The sequence below is a fragment of the Anarhichas minor genome, unplaced genomic scaffold (genome assembly GCF_050575085.1).
Source record: "Anarhichas minor isolate MPS153535 unplaced genomic scaffold, ASM5057508v1 ptg000004l, whole genome shotgun sequence".
Lineage (NCBI taxonomy): Eukaryota > Metazoa > Chordata > Actinopteri > Perciformes > Anarhichadidae > Anarhichas > Anarhichas minor.
The window spans coordinates 2,868,684-2,890,531 of record NW_027466450.1 but is presented as its reverse complement, the minus strand read 5'-3'; the positions used below and the strand labels follow the sequence as shown (position 1 = coordinate 2,890,531).

Sequence of the window (21,848 nt, the reverse complement as noted above, 5' to 3'; positions counted from 1 at the left end):
ATAAGAAAAATATACAGACAAGTGTATGACTAGAGGAAGACCACTTCACAATACAGTGTATTGACCGTCTGTGAAGCATTTATCCATCCAGCATTCTGTGTCTCCGGCGCACAATTGCACCACAATCAAGTCTATAACATGTGCACACGTATGACATATCATCTTAATAACTGGTGTATGTGCATGATTTGAAAAGTGAAAAAAATACAGCTTTCTGTGGAAACCTGACAAAATTCTACCGAAGTTGGCAATACAGCACAGATAGCAACATGATGCTAGCATGAATGAGGGCAGTTTGGTGATGGCGGATATGCTGAGGAGTTCAGGGTTTGATGTCAGGGAAGGTTGTGTAGGTCTCACTGCAGCTGGACGATGTGCTGAGGTTACCAGAGCCACTGCCTTCTTTTAAAAACACACACAAACACACCCATACACACACACATTGAGGATTAATGTCTGATTTTGTACTCTTGCTTAACAAATATCTGTTTATCCGTCTTTATTTGGGACTGTTTGTTCGAATACCTGAGCTGGTGAGAGACTGGCAAGACTTGGACTTTCCAATGAGCGTGATAAGACTAGCAGCTGCGATCCAGCCCTCCTTAGAGCTGCTCAGGTTACGTACAAACCTGCATGACCACACAGACAAACACTCACTTTTATAGCAGTGCAATACAATATTATTATTTTCTAATAGGCAGCAGTATGACTGTATTCTCACCACTGTCCGTCCTCCCCCTCTTTGACCAGCTCCACCATGTCTCCGCTCTTCACCGACAGCTCTTGAGCGTCCTTCTCATAGTCCGCCATCACTGTATATTTGCCGGCACACTGTTCAAGGTTGAGATTAGGAAACGGAAAAGGATACATACTAAAATGAGGAAGAAGTCACATTAACATGTTTGATAGTGTTGTGCTATGAATGGACAAACCAATCAACATGTGTCAACTTTAAAGCTGCTCTTATGAATATTTTAAGACAAAGTCAGCAAATAGCTGGTGAACATAGGGGAGCATTTATCAGCTGAAGAGACAGATATATGGAAGACAAATTGACAAATTACATGCGGTTTACTCCATTTACCTGCCATGATGGAAAGAAATCCATATTTTAGAAATAAGAAACCGAATTTACCAAAACATACAGTAATAGTCCCTTTTCACAGCCGCCATTTTGACATGCCATAGTAAGGTAAACACAGGCGGAATTGATAAAAAATGATTATTGTCCCATTCTATTTAGTGCATCACAGTCATTCCACTGAGCCAGCACACACAATACCAGGGCCCTAACCCACCTTAATGCAACAGGGCCATAACTAATATTATGAATTACACCTGTGTTTACCCTGCAACGACATGTCACAATGGCTGCTGTGGAAAGGGCCCATTGCTTTATGAAGGTATTGTCAAATTAACCATTATGATGCAGGAGTAATCTAGACAGTGTCTTGAAATGTGTCCTATTGTCTCAGTGTTTCATGTTTGATTAAATTCTCCATAAATGCATTGACTGGACGTGGAGCTAAAAAAAAAAACAACAACCTTCAGAATTACAATATTTAGTAGGGCATGAACGGCAAATCAGGGTTCATGTGAGATAGATGTATGTTTAAGAATACCAATTCATCTAAATCTAGGTGAAACACTTGTATACCCATTATTTTTTTTTAGTTCTCATGAGTAACTAATTTTAAACTCATGTGTATATTATCAAAAACGGCCAGCAGATGTCACCATCTCACCACTAGGGTCGAGTTTCTCAGAAGAACAGTAAGAGAAGTGTAATGTCGATAACAGGCACCCTCAATAAAACATTTGTTTGAACTATATTTGAAGTGATATTTCTATTTGAAAAGCACACATTGTTTACGGAAACTGTTACGCTTGTTAGCAAAGAAAATCAGTTGTACGGGCAGGTTGACACATGTCTATTTCACACAGTGACTCACCAGCTTCTTGCTGATGTCATCCTCTGTGTCAGAATTAAGAGGATCCTCAGCACTGGAATAGCCGTCGTGCTCCACTGAGGCATCCAGCGACAGGGAGGTCTTGTTCCAGCCTGAGGGGAGGAGGGAGACACAGGTGTTTAGTTTACAGTTGCTGTAAATCCATCTTCAGCTGCTGTCAAATATGTGCGTGACCTGCAGTGAGAGATCTACAAGTGTGGAAGAGTGAGAGGAAGAACCACAAAAAGCTGCTTTGAACAGAGAATCCCAGAAATCCCAGCATGACACAATCAGCTCCACAACTATAACCAAAAAACCCTAAAGACCAGAGAGACGGGCATGCACGTCCATATTTTTGACTTAAACAAAAAAGAAAGTGGCAGGCAGGAATTCCTCCATATCAGTGAGTATTTCTATGATTTTCACTAAGCCTGAAAGAAACGTGGAGATGTGGGACCCCAAAGCAAAAACTGAGAAAAATCTATTAAGGGTTTATAGGAGTGAGTGGGCCCAACACAGTGTACCTCTCCACTTTGTCTGTAAGAGACTAGGAGTGCTGAACCACCTGGCCCTGCTCAGGTGGAGGGGGGGGGGACCTGCATCTGAGGGACAGGAGGCAATAGAAACACAGCTAGTCACTCACCCTGCAGCAGCTACAGCCAATGAAACTCATCATTGTATGATACTTAAGCTGTGCTCAGCCATCAGGGATCAACAGGTGACCAGACGGGGAGAGTACGCACTTTATCGTTGAACAGACTAACTACCTTTGAAGCCGAATGGCGTGGGATCGCTCTGGCGTTTCGTCTTGTGATCGGGAGATCCTGCCGTCAAGAAAGAAAAAGGAGGGACAAAGCACGGTTGTTAAGGCAAGACAGAAATCACCATCAAAAAGTCACATTTTGATGAGAAAAGCACAAACGTCATATGGTTAACAGCAAAGTTTCATCTCTGGCTACAACGACGCAGACTAAACTAACACCTGGATTAGAAAGGTTGAGGAAAGACCACTAATACAGAGGTACAAAACTAATTCTGATATTGAGAGAACCTGCAAAATGCAGCTCAATGTTGTGATGCTTTTTTGAAAGGAGGAGGACACCAAAAGAGCATCAGCAACATAGGCTTTTTTCAGAGGACATTTTAACACGTTACAGTAGGAAAAGCACAGGTGTAAATAATAAAATCAATGGTGCTTCAGTTTCAGGGACCTGGTATTGGGCATGCTGGCTCTGTCATGACTGACTGAGGCAATTGGATGAAACAGCCGTTGTTAAGACTTAAACTGTGCTTTTCCTACTTTTACAAGTCAAAGCTGTGAAAAAGGCATCATGCCAGATTAAATAAAACCAGAGTCTAGAGCTGTGTGATACCTGGTGAGAGGAAGATCATCGTGGATGGTAATGTAAAACTTTTATCATCAGTAGTGGAGGACTCTGTGGAGGGAAGCATGCAATATTTGACCTACTGACCAAACGTCTTTGAAGTATATTGCATCTTTATTTATTTTGTCCTTCAGAGACTTAAGACAGCCTACTTGGCTTAAGTTAAATGAGAAGTTTGATACCATTCTAATGTCTGTACAGTAAAAGTGAAGCTACCGCCGGTAGCCGTTTAGCTTAGCATAAAGACTGGAAACGGGGAAACAGCAAGGCTGGCTCTGTCAAAAGTTAACAAAATCAGCATAGCTATATGTGAAAACGAGAAATTGTGGTTTTAATGAGGTAGGAGTTGGACCATTTTGTGGCTGAGATCAGGAAATGACTTTCCAGTAATTAGTTGTCCCCATACAGACATTCTCTAACTTCTCTTCTAACTCTCGGCAAGAAAGCAAATAAGTCTAAATGTCTATTCTTGAAATGACTCGACTACGATGATGATGATGTGATATGTTGGATATGAAATTGACTGAATGGCCTGCAGTTACCTTTCTGGGCTTTGAGGTTACTGAAGCCCTGTAAAGTAAAACGCTTTTTAGCCACAGCAGCTCTGTCTGAGGTAGGGCTAGTCACAGCCTCATCTGACCCAGAGAATAAGATGGGGAAAGAAGAGAAGTTAAGATTGTATAGAGGACGACAAGGAATAAAGAGGGAACATGTTATAAGAGTCAGAGGGAAAGACAGAAGTTGAGACATGGGTTAATCACAAAGAGGAACACAAGTAGTTCGTATACATGCACTACAAATGCTGGAGGCAGATTTGTGGAAAAAAAACATAACTAATTAAGGGTTTGATCTGTTTGATTTGAAGTCTGTCCTCTCTACTTACCTTTTCCTGTTGGCTTTGGTAAAGAAGGGGAGTTGGCATCGGGGCTGCAGTGCTCAGCTTTCTTCTCCTCTCCCCTCTTAAAGCTCCTCTGACCAGACTTGAATGGACTGCAGGAGGACAAAGTGGAGCATTTTATATTAAAAGGCTGTCACAAATCAAACTCTTCATTTAAATTGTGAGAGAGAATATAATGAGGTGGGGAGGTCAGACTTACCTGAGACTCACTGATCCACTGGGCACAGGAGGGAACTGGAAAACCGGATCTGGTGCCCTCTGCTGGCTGGCTTTGGAAGCAAAGAGAGGGAGAACGAACGCTTCAAAACACCAAATGGAACATTTCTCACAGAGTTTTCTTCTATAATCATTACTGATAATAATATCAGTGTTTCAGTTTCTGGTTGAACATGGATATCAGTGTGAACATGGATCCAATAAATAGATTTTAGAGCACATTCTCTCTCTGTACCTCTGCAGGCTTCCAGCTGGGTTGTCAGAACCTTCCGGATCTCATTTACCCAGGTGGTTTTTACATCAGCCGTTGGCGCCTGAAACAGGATGGTTAACAAATATTAACAAAGTTCAGTGTAAACTGTTTTATGCTTTCCACTGTTACCTGGAGGTAGACATCCATATACATGCCTATTGTTCAAATACAGAAGATTGCACTTCAAGGATAAGCCCTGTTGTTATTTAGTATTTTTCTAATTGTCAACAGATTACATAAAAGAAGATTAAAAAAACAGCAATGTGTTAGTCCGTCTCTAAAAACCTTTTCTCAAAATGTACCGTTGTTTTTAACAAACATTACTAAAACAAATGTAAATGTTGGTCTTAATTGTCAGCCTCATTTGAATAAGTGCCATGCAGCTTGTGGCACTCGGATGTGAATGAGCTGTAACAGAGGAATCAGGCTTTGGCGACAAAGATAGTACTTATTATTAGGCAGATCACTTTCATGGGTTTTGTCGACAATTAGCAAAAATGTAGAAGATCAACGCTATTACTCTTCAGGTGTTAGCGTACCTGAACAATATAGACCTCTTCTCTGGAGTTGCACCAGATTTCAAACTTCTTGTTGTCTCCCTTTGCGTTCTCAGTAATGCCGACAGCGCTCATCTATTAAAAAAAAAAAAGACGGGCACGGTAAACCGTAAAACATTTAATAAATACAAATAGATGGCAGTACAAGAGACAAACGCAGCCGTAGATGTGCTCACATTCAGAGACTGCTTGAAGCTGTATGAGGGCGCTTTCTCGTAGCCTTCACCGCTCTCCTCCCTCCTCTTGCAGAAGAGCAGGGCCTTCTCATGCAGGAAGAGGTGCCTCTGCATGGGCTTGAAACGGGCCAGATCCTTAACCTTGGCATGGCCTTTCTTGTGCTCCGTCCACATACTGAATGACCCCTGCATCAGCAGCTTACCCAGCTCACTCATATTACCCTGAGAAAAGAAAGAGTTAAAGATGCATGCTGCTCTTGTTCTAAAGTACTGTATAGAGAGGCTATAATTTAATATTCAAACAACTCTCTGTTCCATTTAATGCATCCGTTTTCTGTCTAGTCTGTTAAGTGCCAGTGTTTATCTGGAGTGTCTGTAGTCTGACCTGCAGTGAGCCGGTAGATGTGCTCACTTGATTTCACCAGTAAACACCAAAGGCACTGTATATATTGCTTTGTTTTGCATTTTTTATGTCATTTTCAATCCCCCCTCCTTGTTGAACTTTTCCATCATTAAATCAGAGACACTTCACCACAGATCAGAGTGGCTTTTGCACAATATCACATTCAAAAGCTACGCTCAGCATGCATCCATCTACCACTTTATTCCAGAGACCTATACGCAGCGTCTATTCTGTGATTGATGAGCCTGTGTCCTGTTAAATGTCTCACCTCATATCCTGTAATGGCGATGAGGTGCATGGAGTCATTGACAGCCTTGAGGATGCCTAAGATGGAGGTCAGCGCCTCCTGCAGGTCGTCGGTCCCCCCACAGCTCTTGCTGTACTTCAGCATTTCCTGTGGTCAGAAACACGACGAACATGAAGCTCAGCCATACCTGAAGACCAGAAATCCCACTGAAAAGACAACCGGTAGTATCACACCTTCAGTAGCAGCTGATATTTGGTGATCCTCTGAACGGGCTTCAGCAGGTAAGAATCTAAGCCAAGTTTATGCTCCAGCTTTTTCTGACAGTCCTGATGGAGATGGGGGGGGAAAAAAATGTGTCAAATAAAACAAACAAAACGAAACAGAACTTGATGGCGCTGCTGACGGTGTTCACCTGGAAGAAGGCGCAGTCTGAGCACTGCCTCCAAAGGCTTTCAGAGCGAGGCTTGTTGTGACAGTACTTCTCATAAATCTGCAGGTCTGTCATCTGGAAGAAAAAAATATATTCAAGAAACCTCTTCATCGGCACAGTGGGATTCACATCTTTGTGCTGAAAATCTCATAATTCACTCACCCGCTCGAGAAAACACCTTCCAACCAACTCTGGGCAGTCGGTGTACTGCTCCAACTCCCTCAGAAACGTCCTGGAAGCAAAACAAAAATCACGTCATGAATGAAAAAGCAAAAGGTGACGAAGATATTTGAATAAAAATGTTGATTGTTGATGATTTTCTTTGATGGCTGACAACATGTCAGTATCATCAATGACAGACAGATGGCACTCCTTCACCTCTTGTGGAAGTGGTAGATTTCTGACATGTTGCCAAACAGAACCTCCTTTTTGTTCTGCAACGGAGCGGGGATGAGGTGAGCCATTGCTGCATTATCCATCTCAGAGGCATATCCCTGTAACACGGCACAAAACAAAACATGAACTCCGAGACACAAGTAAAAGACAGAGAAGAATACACATTTTGTGGAGCGAATAAACACCTGTAGTACACAGAGCAGCTCTTCCACGTAGGCTCTCTCAGTTTCCAACAGCTCGTTCATGACATGCCTGCAGACGAGGAGAGATTAGACAGCGAGATGGATAGAAAGGCACAAATAAAAGAGATCAAATGAAACAAAACGATAGATGCACAGAACTGCAGATAATGAGATAGCCGCTTTCACCCAGTCCATCTGCTGTGTAATCTGATTAGAGATGAAAGAGCGGCGGCTGATCCCTCACCTCCTGAGCACCGCCAGGTTCTCCTCCTCCTCTGATAGAGACGCATGTGTGCCGATAGCGTCTCCGTTCTGCAGTTCGCCGTTTCCCTGGGGAAAAAAAAACCATTGGGTCACCTTGATAAGCGACAGACAACACAAACGGAATCATGCCAGTGATCCACTCACTTTCTCACAGTTGCTCCCAGAGTCTGTCTCTGAGCACCTTCTCTCCTGCTGTGCTCTGTGTGCTGTGGAAGAACAGAATAAATGTAGGGAAGTAAACAAATATTGCATTTATCTACTGACCTCGGTGGATGAATGATTATCTGTGCAAGGTTTGGTTGGTCATCAGTCCACCTAGTATTTGAGGCATCCCATGCTTGGTAGTTTTTGAAAAGCATATATTTGAACACTTTTGGTTCAATCTCAAGTATTGTAATTTTAAATTAATTGTAAAAACAATATAATTAGAACGTATGCTTATATGCTTAAATAATATAAACAAAGTAGGGCTCTTAGATCCATGGACTCCATGGTCAGCTAGCACAGCTCAGAGTCAGAAATAAACATGCTGAAGCTAAATTTAGCAGTTATGCGGAATGCAACAGGAAGAAACTGCCAGAAAATGTTAGATGTGCAACAAATTTTGCAATTTTTAAATCCAGTTCCAATCTATGATTGAGCTACAATGTTTTTATTCTTTTAAAAATGTTTTTATATGACTCGTTTTTAATTATATTACTACTTTTGTGTTTAATTACTATTTATGTATGTTTTACGGTCTATTATTCATATTTTATATACGATATTGATGTTCCTTTTTGTTTTAATTTATGTAAAGCACAAAATTGCCCATATGTACAAATTTCCCTTGAGAAACAAACTTGCGATTGATATATGGGTAACAGGTATAACAGGTAATTACAAATTTATGTTTCCTTAGAAATGACCAGGATGTAATAGATTTACAATAAGACAACACAATGTTTATTTCTCTTTTTGATGATGCTAATTGATGCTGGCACTTTTTTGTTTTTTTAAATGCTCCATGATATAGTTTTGGAATTGTATGACAGTGAAATATACAATGTTTCCTATACAGTAAATATATAAATACCTTTTAAAAGAATAATAAAACAACCTAGAAATGTACAGTAGAGTGTGCAAGATGAAGTATAGCCCCCTTGTTTCACCAGGGCTTTATTGTCCCAATAGATCATTTTGTAATCAAAATTTCAGAACTTGTTTTAGCTACACAACCTAGAAATAAAGGAGTTTATATTCTCATACAGGAGAAGAAAGACTGTAATACCCCTCATAAATGCTTTGTGTTTTCTTGCTTATGGCTGAAGCCACTAACAATTCTAAATTCACAAGGAGCTATCCCTCACTTATACTTTCTGGGTTATTTGTGTCTACAATGAAGGTTGCTAAAACTGTAACTTTCATGTTGTTTGACAGGCAATGTACAGTACAAGCCATAAGTGAGATCCACTCTATCAAGCGTTAAAGGGCTAAATAAAGTCTATAATGTATAGTCTGATAATATACATTTAAGTGTTCTACGTAATGTGAATAGCATTAAGGTCATGCAAATAATGAAGAGCATGAAAGCCTCCAAAAGGCTCTAAATGGTGTGAAATAAATGGTCCATGTGTGGATGTGTGGGGACTGACCAGGCGAGCTTAGAGGGGATTTGATGAAGGCTTCGGGCCTGGGGGCTACCGGCTGCACTGGCCTGGTCTGTTTGGCTGCAAGCTTCTTCAGGCTGACCCTCCTCTTGTCAAACATCTCCTGCATGGACGCCTGCTTCTGGAAAACCTTTTCCACTTGGTCCTGATGCACAGGAAGATATTAGAGGAGTGTCAATACGGGACATGTGCTGCATATTTAAGTACATTCTCTCTCAGCATATCATCTGAAATTGATGTAAATGGTTTATGTCTAGTACTTTGTCTCAAAATTGAGACATACTATAAAAAAGAAACACATCTGACACAGTGTGCCATGGATTTTGCAATACATTTTTGGAATTGCTTTACAGTAATAAAAGAATAATCTAGATTGCTTTTTTCCCCAGCACAAATAATTCCAAAGGCTTAGAGGGTTTCTTATAATGACATATAATCATATAATTGAAAGAACCAATGGAAAATTACTTCCACAACACATTCCTCCTCCTCCTGTTTGTATCAAAAGATACAACTTAAGACACAACATCTTCTTTGTGAAACAAAACAGTGTTTTTTCAGAAATATGGTCAAACATTTGCTAAACTCTGGCATAAATTTGATGTTGATGTTAGACATATGTACTGTAGACAATAATATGGACATTGTCACCATTGTCACAATCCATTTGGCATTGATAGAGTGATGTCTAAAAGTGCAATTTGTATTCTTATTTGGTCGCCTTACTCTGAACTGCTGGTTGAGCACTGCCTCATATTCACTCCAGATGGTACCGAGTTCTGTCAGTTGGTTCTGGCCCGCGTTATCCAGGTGTTGCTCCAGCTCCTTCAGGGCTAACTCCGCCCCCTCATGTGATTGACACTTGTCTACTGGCTGAGACGCCAGCAGGTATATACCATCATCAACCCATTTCGAAGCCTGAGGCGGACAGCAGAGGAGGAAGAATCAGTAAAAAAACAGAGAAGACAAAGCAACTACACCAGGAGTGTGTGGGTGTTCTTACTCTCTCCAAACAGTGGTGCAGCTCCATGGCTTTGAGGAGACGGTCCTTCTTGGCCCTCAGGTTGCTGCTCACATTCTCACTGATGGCTCTGAGCTCTGTACATTTAGGCTGAATGGAGTCCTCGGCATAGTGGGTGTTCTGGATCAGGTTATCACCATCACAGGCCAAATACGAGGCTCTGTCCAGCACCTCCTGTGGACCAGTGTGGAGTCAGACTTATTGAGTCAAGTCCTTCAAAGTATATTTTTTTACCAAATTCTTCATACCTAGATTAGCCTGAATGCTTTGAACTGTTTGTTTTTACATATATTTCATACAATTTTCAAATACTGGTTGTGTTTTTGTTTTTTTGTAGCCATAACCTATTGACATAAACTGTCATAACTCTTGAATGTACAGTCCAATAGCAACCAAAATGTAAGCAAATATGCAACTGTCAACTCTGATAGGCCCGCAGGTGGCGCTATACAGCAACATGATCCATTTAAATAGCCATGACGTACCGGTTATGTGACTTTTTTGCAGAAGTTCTACTTGTACAAAGCCCTAATATTCCCAGACAGGATTGAAATACTACCCCAAAATCATGGCCACCATCGACCAATCAGCATGACTGGAATGTGCATTTCAAACACATTTGAAAGCAGTTCTGGATCCAGACTAGGCTCCACTTTAAAAAAAATATATTTTCTAAGTAAATTTAGATGATTGTGCAGCTGGCAGAGCAATACATGAACGCTTTCTTAGATTTAATCAAGCTGTGCTCAGTCAGACCTTTTTCAAGAAAGTACAGTGTAGTTATGAATAACAGTATAATAATCACATTATTTTGTAACACTGACTGGCTCACTGAAGTCATTATAAAAGATATTGTTCATCTATTCATGCCATGGTTAAACAAAGCTGTAATTGTGAGGGGTTGGGTATCACTTACACAGACTCTCTCCTCATAGGTGGTGAGTTCACAGAAGATATGGTCAGCGTGGGCTGGGCTGATCCCCACCTCAGAGAAGGTTGCAAGTTTCTCAGACACCTGATCCAGCAGAGCCCTCACCTGCAGCAGAAACACCGCAGTCAGGTTTAAATAGGGATCATGTGTCATATGTCATCTTGTATGGACTATTTCACCTGAGCTAACAGGCTCACCTCTCTGTAGTTGTGCTCAAAGTGGCGCAGCTGGAGACACTGCTCCAGTTTGGTTTGATGCCTCACCCAGAACTCGTCAAAAGCCGTTTCTGTCTCGTCTAGCTGGGACAACAGTCTGAAACAAGAGCAGGGAAAGAGATAGGGATGTGGTGAGGTGGAGAGTAGAGTAGAGAGTAGAGTAGACCCAAAGCAGTGAGGGGAGAAATGAATAAAGTAGAAGCAGCAGTGGGGATACTGACTGAGGTATTTGGATATATTTTCTGTGTGTGAATGTTGACATGGGATTCAGTGCACTCAGTGTTGCTTAAAATACCGCACTGATGTGACCTCAAAGAAAATTGCCTTGCCAACTATTCCAACTACACTGACAGCAGAGCTGAGACAGCTTTGAACAGATCAGCAGACATCAACGACAAAAAACTAAATAAATGTCTGCTGGCTTTAATCTTCGTTACATGGAACAATCAGAGTAAATGAAGAGACTGAAATCTGATGTATGACAATCAAAACACTATATCTTACACTGCTGACACTTAACATAGAGTACAGTGTGCATCTTAAAGATTCATATGTGCAGTAACATTACAAAAGGTATGTCTTAAAATCTGTACTTTACCCTAACTAATGATGAAAAACTGCAAATACATCACATTTTTATATGTAATGGAGAAAAGTAATTTACAATGTGAAGCTCTAAACTGAAAAGAGTATTTTCTTTTAACATTGTTTTAATTATTCACAAAATTATTGAAAAAGCATTCTTTATATTCCGTTTCCAAATAGCGACATTGTCGCACATTATTTCAGTGTCACCGTTTCCCAAATAATGTGTCAACATGCGCTGATGTATAATGTTTGGAAACCTGAGCTTTCTGTGAGAAATGTCCAAACCAGATGTGTCAAAGATCAGAAACAGTATCACTTCCATCTGTCTGGTTCCAACCTGCAGCTTCATCAGCTCTAGTGGTTCTAACCTCTGCACAGTGGCCAGATTCTCCAGCTCATCCTGGTTCATGTTGTGGTCGAGGTCTCGCACCACAGGCTCATTGATGCTCTCCAGCAGCCTGCTGCCCTGATCCAGAGCTACCAGCAGATCCCCCTACAGACATGCACAGACAGGAGGAGTGATATGATCCAAATACATAACTGATATTCATACCTAGTATGCTGTATACATATAAATAATCTGTGTCAACGGTGTTACCTTCATCTTGTCTTTCTTGTTGGTGTGTGTGCTCAGCAGGATGGTTGTGGCCTGGATTTCATTGGGGAGTTCAGTTTCAGCCAGTACAGTCCCAAACGACTGCAGGATCTGCGCGGTTTTCTTTACCATCAATGCAAAGCCTTCAATAGCCTGATGCAAGCAAGACACAACAAAGACTGTTGGCATGCAACGCTCATGATGGAGGGTGTTTTCTGTCTTTATTGGACGACATGCAGCAGAGGGGGCTGGATTCGAACCCAGACTTTTAATGGTGATCCTAAAGTACTGAGCATGTATTGATGATGTCATCGTCATTTATTAACTTCCATTATACCATATATACATATATACACAAGACACAGCCTGACCTTGAGCGTCTCAAGTTAAACCTATAATCCTCTGTCTCCCGTTTAATTCTTAATTGTCTTTACCTTTTACGTGCGCATATTTCCCTGAATGTATTCATATATCTCACTCATAAAGTAACTTGTAATGTGTGGCAGTGTTGTGATCTCCATGCTGACCACTAAGGTGGTGTACACAGTGTACATACAGTGCGGTGAGAGATCCACTTCTCATGGCAATACTCTTGTGTTCCTCCGAGTTCCTGGGTCAGCTGGGAGCGGTCGATGTAGGCGTGGAGCTCAGTTATTGAGCTCAGCATGATCACCTGAGACAGAAAACACCTGAAACTATTACATACATATCACTTGATAGTAATCATATCAACTAGCATTTTTACAGTCATTCAATGAGTTGGTTTGGACCCAGAGAGGGAAGAACACAAGTCACTAATGCAGTGTATCCAGAGGTAAGAGTGACTGTACGCACCGGCACCTTCATCTTGAACTCATCCTTGTTGAACTTGAAGAGGATGTCCGAGAGTGTGCGCTGCAGGAGGGCGGTGGGCCTCAGGATCAGAACCAGCTGGAGGTTCCCTGGGAAGGAGCCCTGAAAAGAGAGTGGATGGAGACTGTGATTTACGCAATAGAGCAGACAGGATCCTCCTCCACCCTGAGTCTATAATACATCACACTTCTGTCGGACGGGCTCTGTTCTTTCTGCTGACAGCCTGCACTTCCCTTTATATTCCCTGCCTTTGTATCCCATTTGGAAACTCTCGCTCAAACACACCACAGCATGTTCGTGGAGTGTGTAGCGTACAAGAGCATTGGAATAGATGTGGGGGATGTCGGGGATCGTCCTGTGGCAGCAGGGACATTAATCTTCATGTCCCTGGGATGCTTCTGCGTGAATAATGAGGCAGTGTCACCACCAACTCATACATGTGGAGGCTAACAGGGCTTTCTTTATCCAGCTGGCATCGTTGACACTTAATATGGAGTAATGCGCAGTAATGCAAGTTTTCCTCAGCATAAAGCAAAGACACCGTAACTAAGAAAGACATGTCTTTTTTGGAACATTCTCCTCATATTTATCATGCTATGCTACCACACAGCTCAGCCAATAGAACCAATAAAATGTAGTAAAAAAGTCATGAATGACACAGACTGACACAGTACTGCAGTGAAAGCAGTTGTATGATGGTTAAGGGTGGACACTGATCTCCCCTCCTGAGGCAATACGATTGTTAATGCTACTTTAATTAGCTAATGACCTAAACGGCTGCTTCGCCTGCATGGCTGCCCTTCCTCAGTGAGTTGGGGAATGCTGCTCTCAGCAGAAATGACAATGAAACCATCCTTAATAAGAACCGCTTGGGATACGCACCGTTTATGGAATTAATAAATCAATTCAGTGTTTGTCCTTGTTGACCTGCCAAGCACTGTGAAAATGGTCACTCGCCATCTGGAGAAATGAAAATGATTGTGGGACATACTGCTGTTTTTATAACATGGTAGTAGTAGGTGCTACCATACAACAAAGAGCTATTATATTCAGTGTATTTATGGCTAATTGTTTTGAACATGGTGTGCAGCACACTCAAAAAGTAGCTTCCTAAAGAACAAGTCTGGCAAAAGTCTATGTTTTCCTTATTGTCAACAAATCCCATGAAAAAGATCCATATCAAAAACTGATCCTAATCGAGCCCAAGCCTGATATATCCTGTGCCTCTGTGCCATATAGCTCCATATATAACTATTAAAAACACATTAACCACACCGTTTACAATTACAATGAACACAGACACTGGAGTGTATTTTGACAAAAACATTATAGAATATCTCCAGACTTAACCTTTAAATGCAAATTGTAGCTTCTAACCATTAAACCGTGCTGCTTGGATATCTGGTCGCTGGCAGTCATGGTCATGGTCTACTTGTTCTTTGTTCTTTGTCAATTCTAGGCTAAGAGATGCACACACACACACACATAGACACACAGACACAGACACACGCGCACACACACAAAGCCTCAAAGAAGAGCCAGATAAATGACAGGAGAGGAGGGTTCCCTTCAGGGACTGACAGTAACTCTGCAGACTTAATTGGGATCAGTCTATGAAACACACTTTCTGTCTGTCATCAGATCAAACTCAGCCATGCACGGTGACGGGCAGCTTTTCCTTGAAACACACTGACCCACATTCACACAAACACATGTACACAAGTGTGCGCATACAAATAGACACAGAGAGAGACAAAGGGAATCCTTCAACAGCATAAACATTTAATATCCTCTCACACACAAACACACCCTCATGTACACACTGACTCAATAACCTCGCAGAGTGAATACATCACAGTGCGCTATGACTACATTGCGATTCAGCCCATGAACTAGACTCCACTACAAATATATACAGTAGCGGTAGCAGCTTGAATAGTGCCTGTTTTCGTCATCATCATCATCATCATCTATTTAGCAGCTGAATCACCCCAAACAGGACATGATTGCAGGCATGACTGAATGTCCCATATTACCAGCCTGTCAGCCTGTAAAAGCCCCCCTTGTGGGATTAATAAAGCTTGATTTAATTTGAAACGAGCGATGTGGACTCCCATGTCTCTCGAGACCATGTTTGGTGATATTCATCTCTCATTCTCTCTTGGACATTTCATCTTTTCGTATCTCTCTCTCTCTCTCTGTGTGTTGAGTTATTACTTTGCTGCCATCAGCGTTAATGATAGATCTGTAGAGATCTGTCCGACCCAAACGTTCCCGTTTCCTGTATATCAACAGCAATTATAATTTCTGTACTACACCTGCAGGCAATAGAAGCTGAATGTTGATATGAATGAAGCTGGTAAAGCTGTTAAAACTCATACTAATAGAGCATGAATCATGGTGCTGGTCCACTTCCCATTGTTTTTGGCCAGAAGAGGGAATTTGCAGAGAGATTGTGTGTTTATGAAAGTCATTCTCCCCCACACACATGTATTATGGAGAGCTGCCAGTTCATCACCTCCCGACACAAAACATAGAACACAAATGAACAGAGAGCTTTTTGACTACCAGAGGAGAAGAACAACTGAAATGAGCAGAATAAAGCAGAGTCCGGATTACTTCTGATGCGTCATTCTATTCAGCAACATAAATAACATTACTAGTATCAGTTCTCTGTCTCAAAAAAGGTGCGATGAAGCATTGAGTAGCAATTAAAAAGGTGATAGGAAAATAAATCATATGCTAAAGGCAGTTTATACAGCCATTTCTCTTCCTGCAGAATCATTCAGCAACTAATTACAGTGCAACAAAATATGTGTAAATACATCGGTTGTGTCTCTGAGATATTTAAATGACTGCTTGAACAAAAGCAACACCATCTCCTTCTGTCTTTTTCTGGCATGTGACTGTCTATTTGTCCCTGTAGCTATGGGAACACATGGCAGGCTATGATGGTGATGGGATAGAGATCAAGGATGAGGTTTAGTCATATCAACCCCCCCCCAGGGTGGAAGTGATATTAGCAGTGGAGCTGTGTGAGTGCTCTAACACCTCTCTCTGGCCTGACAAACCCTCCCCCTGTGGGTGAGGGTGCCAGGCCAGCGCCTCTAAAAAAAAAAACAGTTGAGTAAAACTGTTTTTCCTCTCACACGCAAACACAAAGACTCCAACAACACAGAGAGAAAGTAAGCGCACGGTCAACTTACTGCGATACGAAGCAGGGTCCCCTTGACGGCAGCCCATCGGTCTTGCCGGCGATCGATGACAAGGATGAAACCCACGCCGGTCGAAGACAAACTGAAGCACACAGAGAGAAAACGTGTCAACACAAATCAAAACATTGCTCTAATTATACCCAGCCACATGGTGAGCAGAGCTCGACAACAGCACAAAGAATGGTGAGAAGAGATCACATCAACTTTTAACTCACATTGACAAAAAATGATAAAATCACACACTGGGCCACAGACTGTGCCACAATCTAATGACTCCGAACAGACAGTTTCAAAGACAGAAAAGTAGTTAACACTCAGAAACACAAGAGCGCAAAGAGAAAAAAACAAAAAAGACATAAAACATACATGTAGTTTTCAGTTGACGCGTGCACAGTGAGACACTAGTGAAGTTAATTGCTTGTTCACGGCTCATTGTTTTGTTATGCTGCTCTTTATCTTCTGAGACAGCTGGTGCAGTCCATAAAAGGAGATGCTGTCAAGTACCTCTCGATTTCTTGGCCCCCAGTTCTCTCCCCGCACCCCCCTTCCCCTACCCTCCTCTCTGGTCCCAGAAGAGAGGAGGGCTGTACGGTTTACACACACCGCCAACGATCACTGATAAGGGCATGTACAGCTCACCCTGTGTACACTTGAAAACTCGATGCAACTACAGTGCAGTCAGAACCATGCTGGAATATCACAGTAATCCTCAAGTATTTGCTTTCATGTCCACCATCCTGCAACGAATAACTGCACAAACAGGGTGGCAGCAGGTAAAAAAAAAATTAAAAATTAAAAAAAAAGAAGTCGTCTTTGGGACAGTAAAGCCAAAATAAAAACACAGGGTTGTGTCTCAGAGGTAGGTCCCAGTGTGCTGTGCTGTTTGAAGGGGAAAGAGCCAAATGCTTCAGACCACCACAGCATCCAGCCTGCCCCCCTGCACTGCATCCATTAGTCATCCAATGAGACACTGGGAGCTGCTGAGACAGGAGCCTATTACAGAATGGCTGCAGAGTGATGAGCAGCACTAGAAGCCAGTCCGCAGATGTAGGGGGAGGGGACAGACTCAAAGGAGGGTGCTTCTGTATGCATGAGGGTTTCATTTATAAGGAAAACACAGAATGTTAATTCATGTCTGCCTCTCTACTTTATCTCACGGCAATATTTACATTCTTAGTGGCACTCATCCTTGTTTTCTGCACTTCTCTCCCTCCGTCACCTCCGTTTCTCAGCTGTGCGCTCAGTCACCCACAGAGACTCTTACAGCCATTCGGGCTTTCAAAGCACAAACTGTTTTAACCTCAGCCGCAGAGGAGGAGGAGGAGGAGGAGGAGGAGGGCGAGCGGGCGAGTGGGACAAGAGCACTTACTGCCTCCAAGACATTTACAGCTGCTAAGATGAGACGGTGGTTTATGGTGAACATGGAGCACCTGAAAGATCTGAAGAACACGATGAAATAACTCTCTGCTGTCGCTGCTAAAAGACAATGTCCCAAACTGTGTGTTATGTGTGACAGATGACATCTACTGCTTATGTCCCATTTGATTTTCAATAATATATTTCAATAATACAATAATATTTATCCGTTTCTTCTGTTAATTCTATTGGGACTATGGGTGTAAATTAGACTATGGCGTATTTTCAAAATGTAAATGTTGATTAAATGCACTATACCCTATAAAACAAATCAACAATTTAAACTTTGGTTCTAAAAAAGAAGGTTATTTTGAGTTTATAAAAATGTAAATAAACAAGGGGCATTTTAAATCATATAACGTCTTGTATGGTTATCATCTGTATTGTAAACTGTTTAATAAATTGTTTAATTCAAATATGCATGGAAACCACCTGGTAGTGTTGCTGCTGCACATGCATCCGTGTCCTAATAATAATTGGATTCCTCAGGACAAAGTGTGAAGCTGTGAGTTGTAAAAAGGCTCTGCCTAATGGCGATGCAGTGATGAGGGAAATTTGCTGCCTGAATGCATATGCAGACGTAGCAACACACATCCCTGCTGCAGCGTCCCCTTCTTCTGTGGCAATGAGCAGCGCAGAGAGAGAGATTGCTTGAATATAAGAGCAGTGGTATATTAAATTTAAAAAACTGATTAAATAAGCCACAAGCGCAGTATGTGTTTCAATTCAATATGTCTCAAAATGACTGCCAATGGTACCTTTTATTATAGAACCAATCAGCAAAACTAGATCCAAGTGTGCATGCATTTGTAATGCCAAGGAGAGATAATATAAGAGAAGGGACTAAATTAATTCATTCCTGAGTGCGTTTATAGATGCAAAGCCTAAAGTAGATGAATTAGGATCCAGAAAATCCTGCGACAAGACTGAAATTGATTTAATACTTAACACAGCTTAGCTTTAATAAAAATACATATTTAGAGATAATAAGGGCTGTGTGAATATATATATATATATAGCTATGACATAACATATATATCATAGTATGTTTTCTGGTAGTTCAATATATAAATTATTTACATGGAATAACCATATGGTATGTTTTAAATGACGTCTCCGATTAATATTGATCCAAAGGTATTTGTGTCAAACTAGCAGCAGCTGTTCAAGGGCACAACACAGAGTTGTAGGACATTTGTCCCCAGCTGTGGACCGTGTGCCCTGCCAGGGGTGTCGGTCCCTCAGGTAGCACCAGCCATCTGCCTCCGTGTTCAGAACAGCTTGAGGCTCGACGCCGTCTCACTCCTGTCGATCAGGCCTGATCACGATGGAGTTGAATATGGATGCAAATTATATCTGCATGTTAGCTGGTTTTCAGCTTGGATTTGAAAAACCAATACTCATTGCACACAGGTTGAACTGTAATACAGTTTATAAAAGAACAACATTTTGAAAATTGCTGAAATAGGCTGGACATTTGATAATATTGCCTGTTACTTATTGATTAGAAATTATTAAAGTTTCAGTATATTAGTTCAAGTCGATGACAAAAAAAAAAAGCTGTATTGGCTGTATTGTTATTATCTAAAGGCCTAGAGCTGTATTGTTATTATCTAAAGGCCTACAGACATGTCTATATGTAGGTCGTCATATAGACATGTCTGTGTGAACAGGTCCTCATGTGGATTCATCACACACAAGCGCACGCACTACAGGACACGGCTCTGCTCAGCTGTCGGTATGCATTATTCAGATTCAAATGGTAAGAATTGCTGCAGTTTCTATTCTACGCACTTTGCCAGTCCGGTCACGATAAAGGAAGGGTGGGACAGCCAGGGGGGGGGGGGAGAAGAGCTAAATCATGTCAATGCAAGACTTAATAGTGAGGAAAATATCAAAGAAAAAATGAAAGGGTAGAAAAGACGAGTCAGGGGATGGCTTTCTGGAGGAATAGTTGGAGAAAGAAATGGTTTTGTACATTTCCCTTCCCCCGCCTCCATGTCTCACCCAGGTCTGTCCATGTGTACAAACAGTCTGCAGAGCACTGATAAGAGACCCTGGATTATTAATTGGCCATTTTTTAAATACAGGAACCACTCTTCCCCTTCAGATATCTATGCAATACACACAGACTGTCCCGTCCACTGCATAAATCCTCTGTAGCTTACATCTTTACGCAGTTGTGTTTTAGTATTCACTGCCACCTACTGGCAGACTTCGTACACAAAGGCATCTTCACAAAGTAAAATGTTCATCTATTCTGTATCTCTGACTGAATTACATCCATTCCCACATCCATTTATTTTGAGTTCACTTGACCTGCATGTCTTTGGAGTCCAAACCCGGGAAACCCCTTCTACTTTATCTAAAGATCACCAGGGGACTATAATCCCATACAGGGGCTGGGTAACTGCATTGAACAAATCAACAACTGGATGTGCCAGAATTTTCTTCAATTAAACAAAGATAAAACAGAAGTACTTGTTTTTGGTACCAAGGACGAACGATTGAAAGTCAGCGCTCAGCTTCAATCACTGATGTTAAAAACCACAAACCAAGCCAGAAATCTATGTGTAGTTATGGACTCAGACCTCAACCTGAACAGCCACATCAAGACAATTACAAAATCAGCCTCCTATCACCTGAAGAATATATCAAGGATAAGAGGATTTATGTCTCAACAGGATTTGGAAAAAGTCTCTGTAAAAAGTCTGTCAGAAAGCTGCAGCTGATTCAGAACGCTGCAGCTCGAGTCCTCACTAAGACCAGGAAAGTGGATCACATCACTCCAGTTCTGAGGTCTTTGCACTGACTTCCTGTCCAACAAAGAATTGACTTTAAAATCCTGCTGTTGGTTTATAAAGCACTGAATGGTTTAGGGCCAAAATACATCTCTGGTCTGCTGCTACCTCATGAACCATCCCGACCCCTTAGGTCGTCTGGGACCGGTCTACTTTCTGTTCCCAGAGTCAGAACTAAACATGGAGAAGCAGCGTTCAGTGTTTCTGCTCCACATATCTGGAACAAAGTCCCAGAAAGCTGCAGGTCTGCTGAGACCCTCAGCTCCTTTAAATCAAGATTGAAGACTTTTCTGTTTGCTGCTGCCTTTAATTGAACCATATCCAAGGATATTAATCAACTTCCTACATTTTACTACTGTATTTTATTTCTTACACTGCTTTTTAGTGTTTAATGAATGTTTTGCCTTATGTTTTGATGCTTTTAATGGTTTTATGTGAATCACTTTGAATTGCCTTGTTGTTGAAATGTGCTATACAAATAAACTTGCCTTGCCTTATCACATGATGTGTGAAATGTATAAAAAACATGACTGTAGCTCTCAGTTTGTCCATAAACCCACACAGGTGAATCAGCGGTGTTGTGCTGCAGCATTAAGAGGGAGAAAAGAAGTTGCTGGTGACACCAGGATAGCTGGTGGTGTTAAAAAAGTGTTGATAAACAAGGGCGGATAGGACATCAGTGGTAATACCATGTAAGAAAGAGGATGCAGCTGCGATTAGATGACTTGAAAAGAAATCTTGTGTTTGCCTGTGACAATCAGCCAGTGAGGGACTTTACCTCGGCACACTAGTCAGGTAGGTCAGCACGTTGTGAAACTCTCCGTCTGTGATCTCTCCAAACGCAGGGAATTCTGGGAACACAATGATGGGGCTGCCATTATCTCCTCTACCTCCTAGAAAATTGGAAAACAGAGGAACATTAAAAATTGCCACATGAATATACAGGGATTACCTGTAAGAATATGTTGTATGTATCTCCTACAGCATAGAATATTATAATTTATGAGGCAAAGAAAAAAAACACAAACTCATAACTTTCAAGCTGTGAGTCTCTGTGTTGGGGGCTCTGACAATCAGTCTGACAAGGAAAATGTCTTTTGATTTATTACAGTTAGAAAAAAAGGAAGAGAGCCTGAGGAAGAAGAAACAATGGCCACATGGGGGCACTGATGTTATAGCTGTATCACTGCTGATTGGAGACTGTACAGA

The 21,848-nt window shown here is 41.6% G+C and overlaps 1 protein-coding gene across 1 annotated transcript in view; it reads right to left on the bottom strand.

Moving 5' to 3' along the window:
• Positions 1-322: 322 nt before the first annotated feature.
• mcf2lb (mcf.2 cell line derived transforming sequence-like b) overlaps positions 323-21,848 on the bottom strand; it is a 38,641-nt gene continuing 17,115 nt past the window's right edge. The window contains exons 3-33 of the mRNA XM_076102973.1: positions 21,418-21,532; positions 16,414-16,504; positions 13,190-13,309; positions 12,912-13,028; positions 12,359-12,508; positions 12,129-12,253; positions 11,155-11,269; positions 10,943-11,062; positions 10,009-10,200; positions 9,732-9,923; positions 8,991-9,150; positions 7,501-7,562; positions 7,337-7,422; positions 7,096-7,162; positions 6,893-7,008; positions 6,677-6,746; positions 6,497-6,589; positions 6,318-6,410; positions 6,106-6,231; positions 5,435-5,656; positions 5,241-5,333; positions 4,684-4,762; positions 4,432-4,501; positions 4,218-4,324; positions 3,877-3,969; positions 2,717-2,773; positions 2,474-2,551; positions 1,953-2,062; positions 722-831; positions 526-629; positions 323-402 (exon numbers count right to left, since the gene is read on the bottom strand). Coding sequence (XP_075959088.1) covers positions 323-402; positions 526-629; positions 722-831; positions 1,953-2,062; positions 2,474-2,551; positions 2,717-2,773; positions 3,877-3,969; positions 4,218-4,324; positions 4,432-4,501; positions 4,684-4,762; positions 5,241-5,333; positions 5,435-5,656; positions 6,106-6,231; positions 6,318-6,410; positions 6,497-6,589; positions 6,677-6,746; positions 6,893-7,008; positions 7,096-7,162; positions 7,337-7,422; positions 7,501-7,562; positions 8,991-9,150; positions 9,732-9,923; positions 10,009-10,200; positions 10,943-11,062; positions 11,155-11,269; positions 12,129-12,253; positions 12,359-12,508; positions 12,912-13,028; positions 13,190-13,309; positions 16,414-16,504; positions 21,418-21,532 — 3,413 coding nt within the window. The remainder of the gene's footprint in view (positions 403-525; positions 630-721; positions 832-1,952; positions 2,063-2,473; positions 2,552-2,716; positions 2,774-3,876; positions 3,970-4,217; positions 4,325-4,431; positions 4,502-4,683; positions 4,763-5,240; positions 5,334-5,434; positions 5,657-6,105; positions 6,232-6,317; positions 6,411-6,496; positions 6,590-6,676; positions 6,747-6,892; positions 7,009-7,095; positions 7,163-7,336; positions 7,423-7,500; positions 7,563-8,990; positions 9,151-9,731; positions 9,924-10,008; positions 10,201-10,942; positions 11,063-11,154; positions 11,270-12,128; positions 12,254-12,358; positions 12,509-12,911; positions 13,029-13,189; positions 13,310-16,413; positions 16,505-21,417; positions 21,533-21,848) is intronic.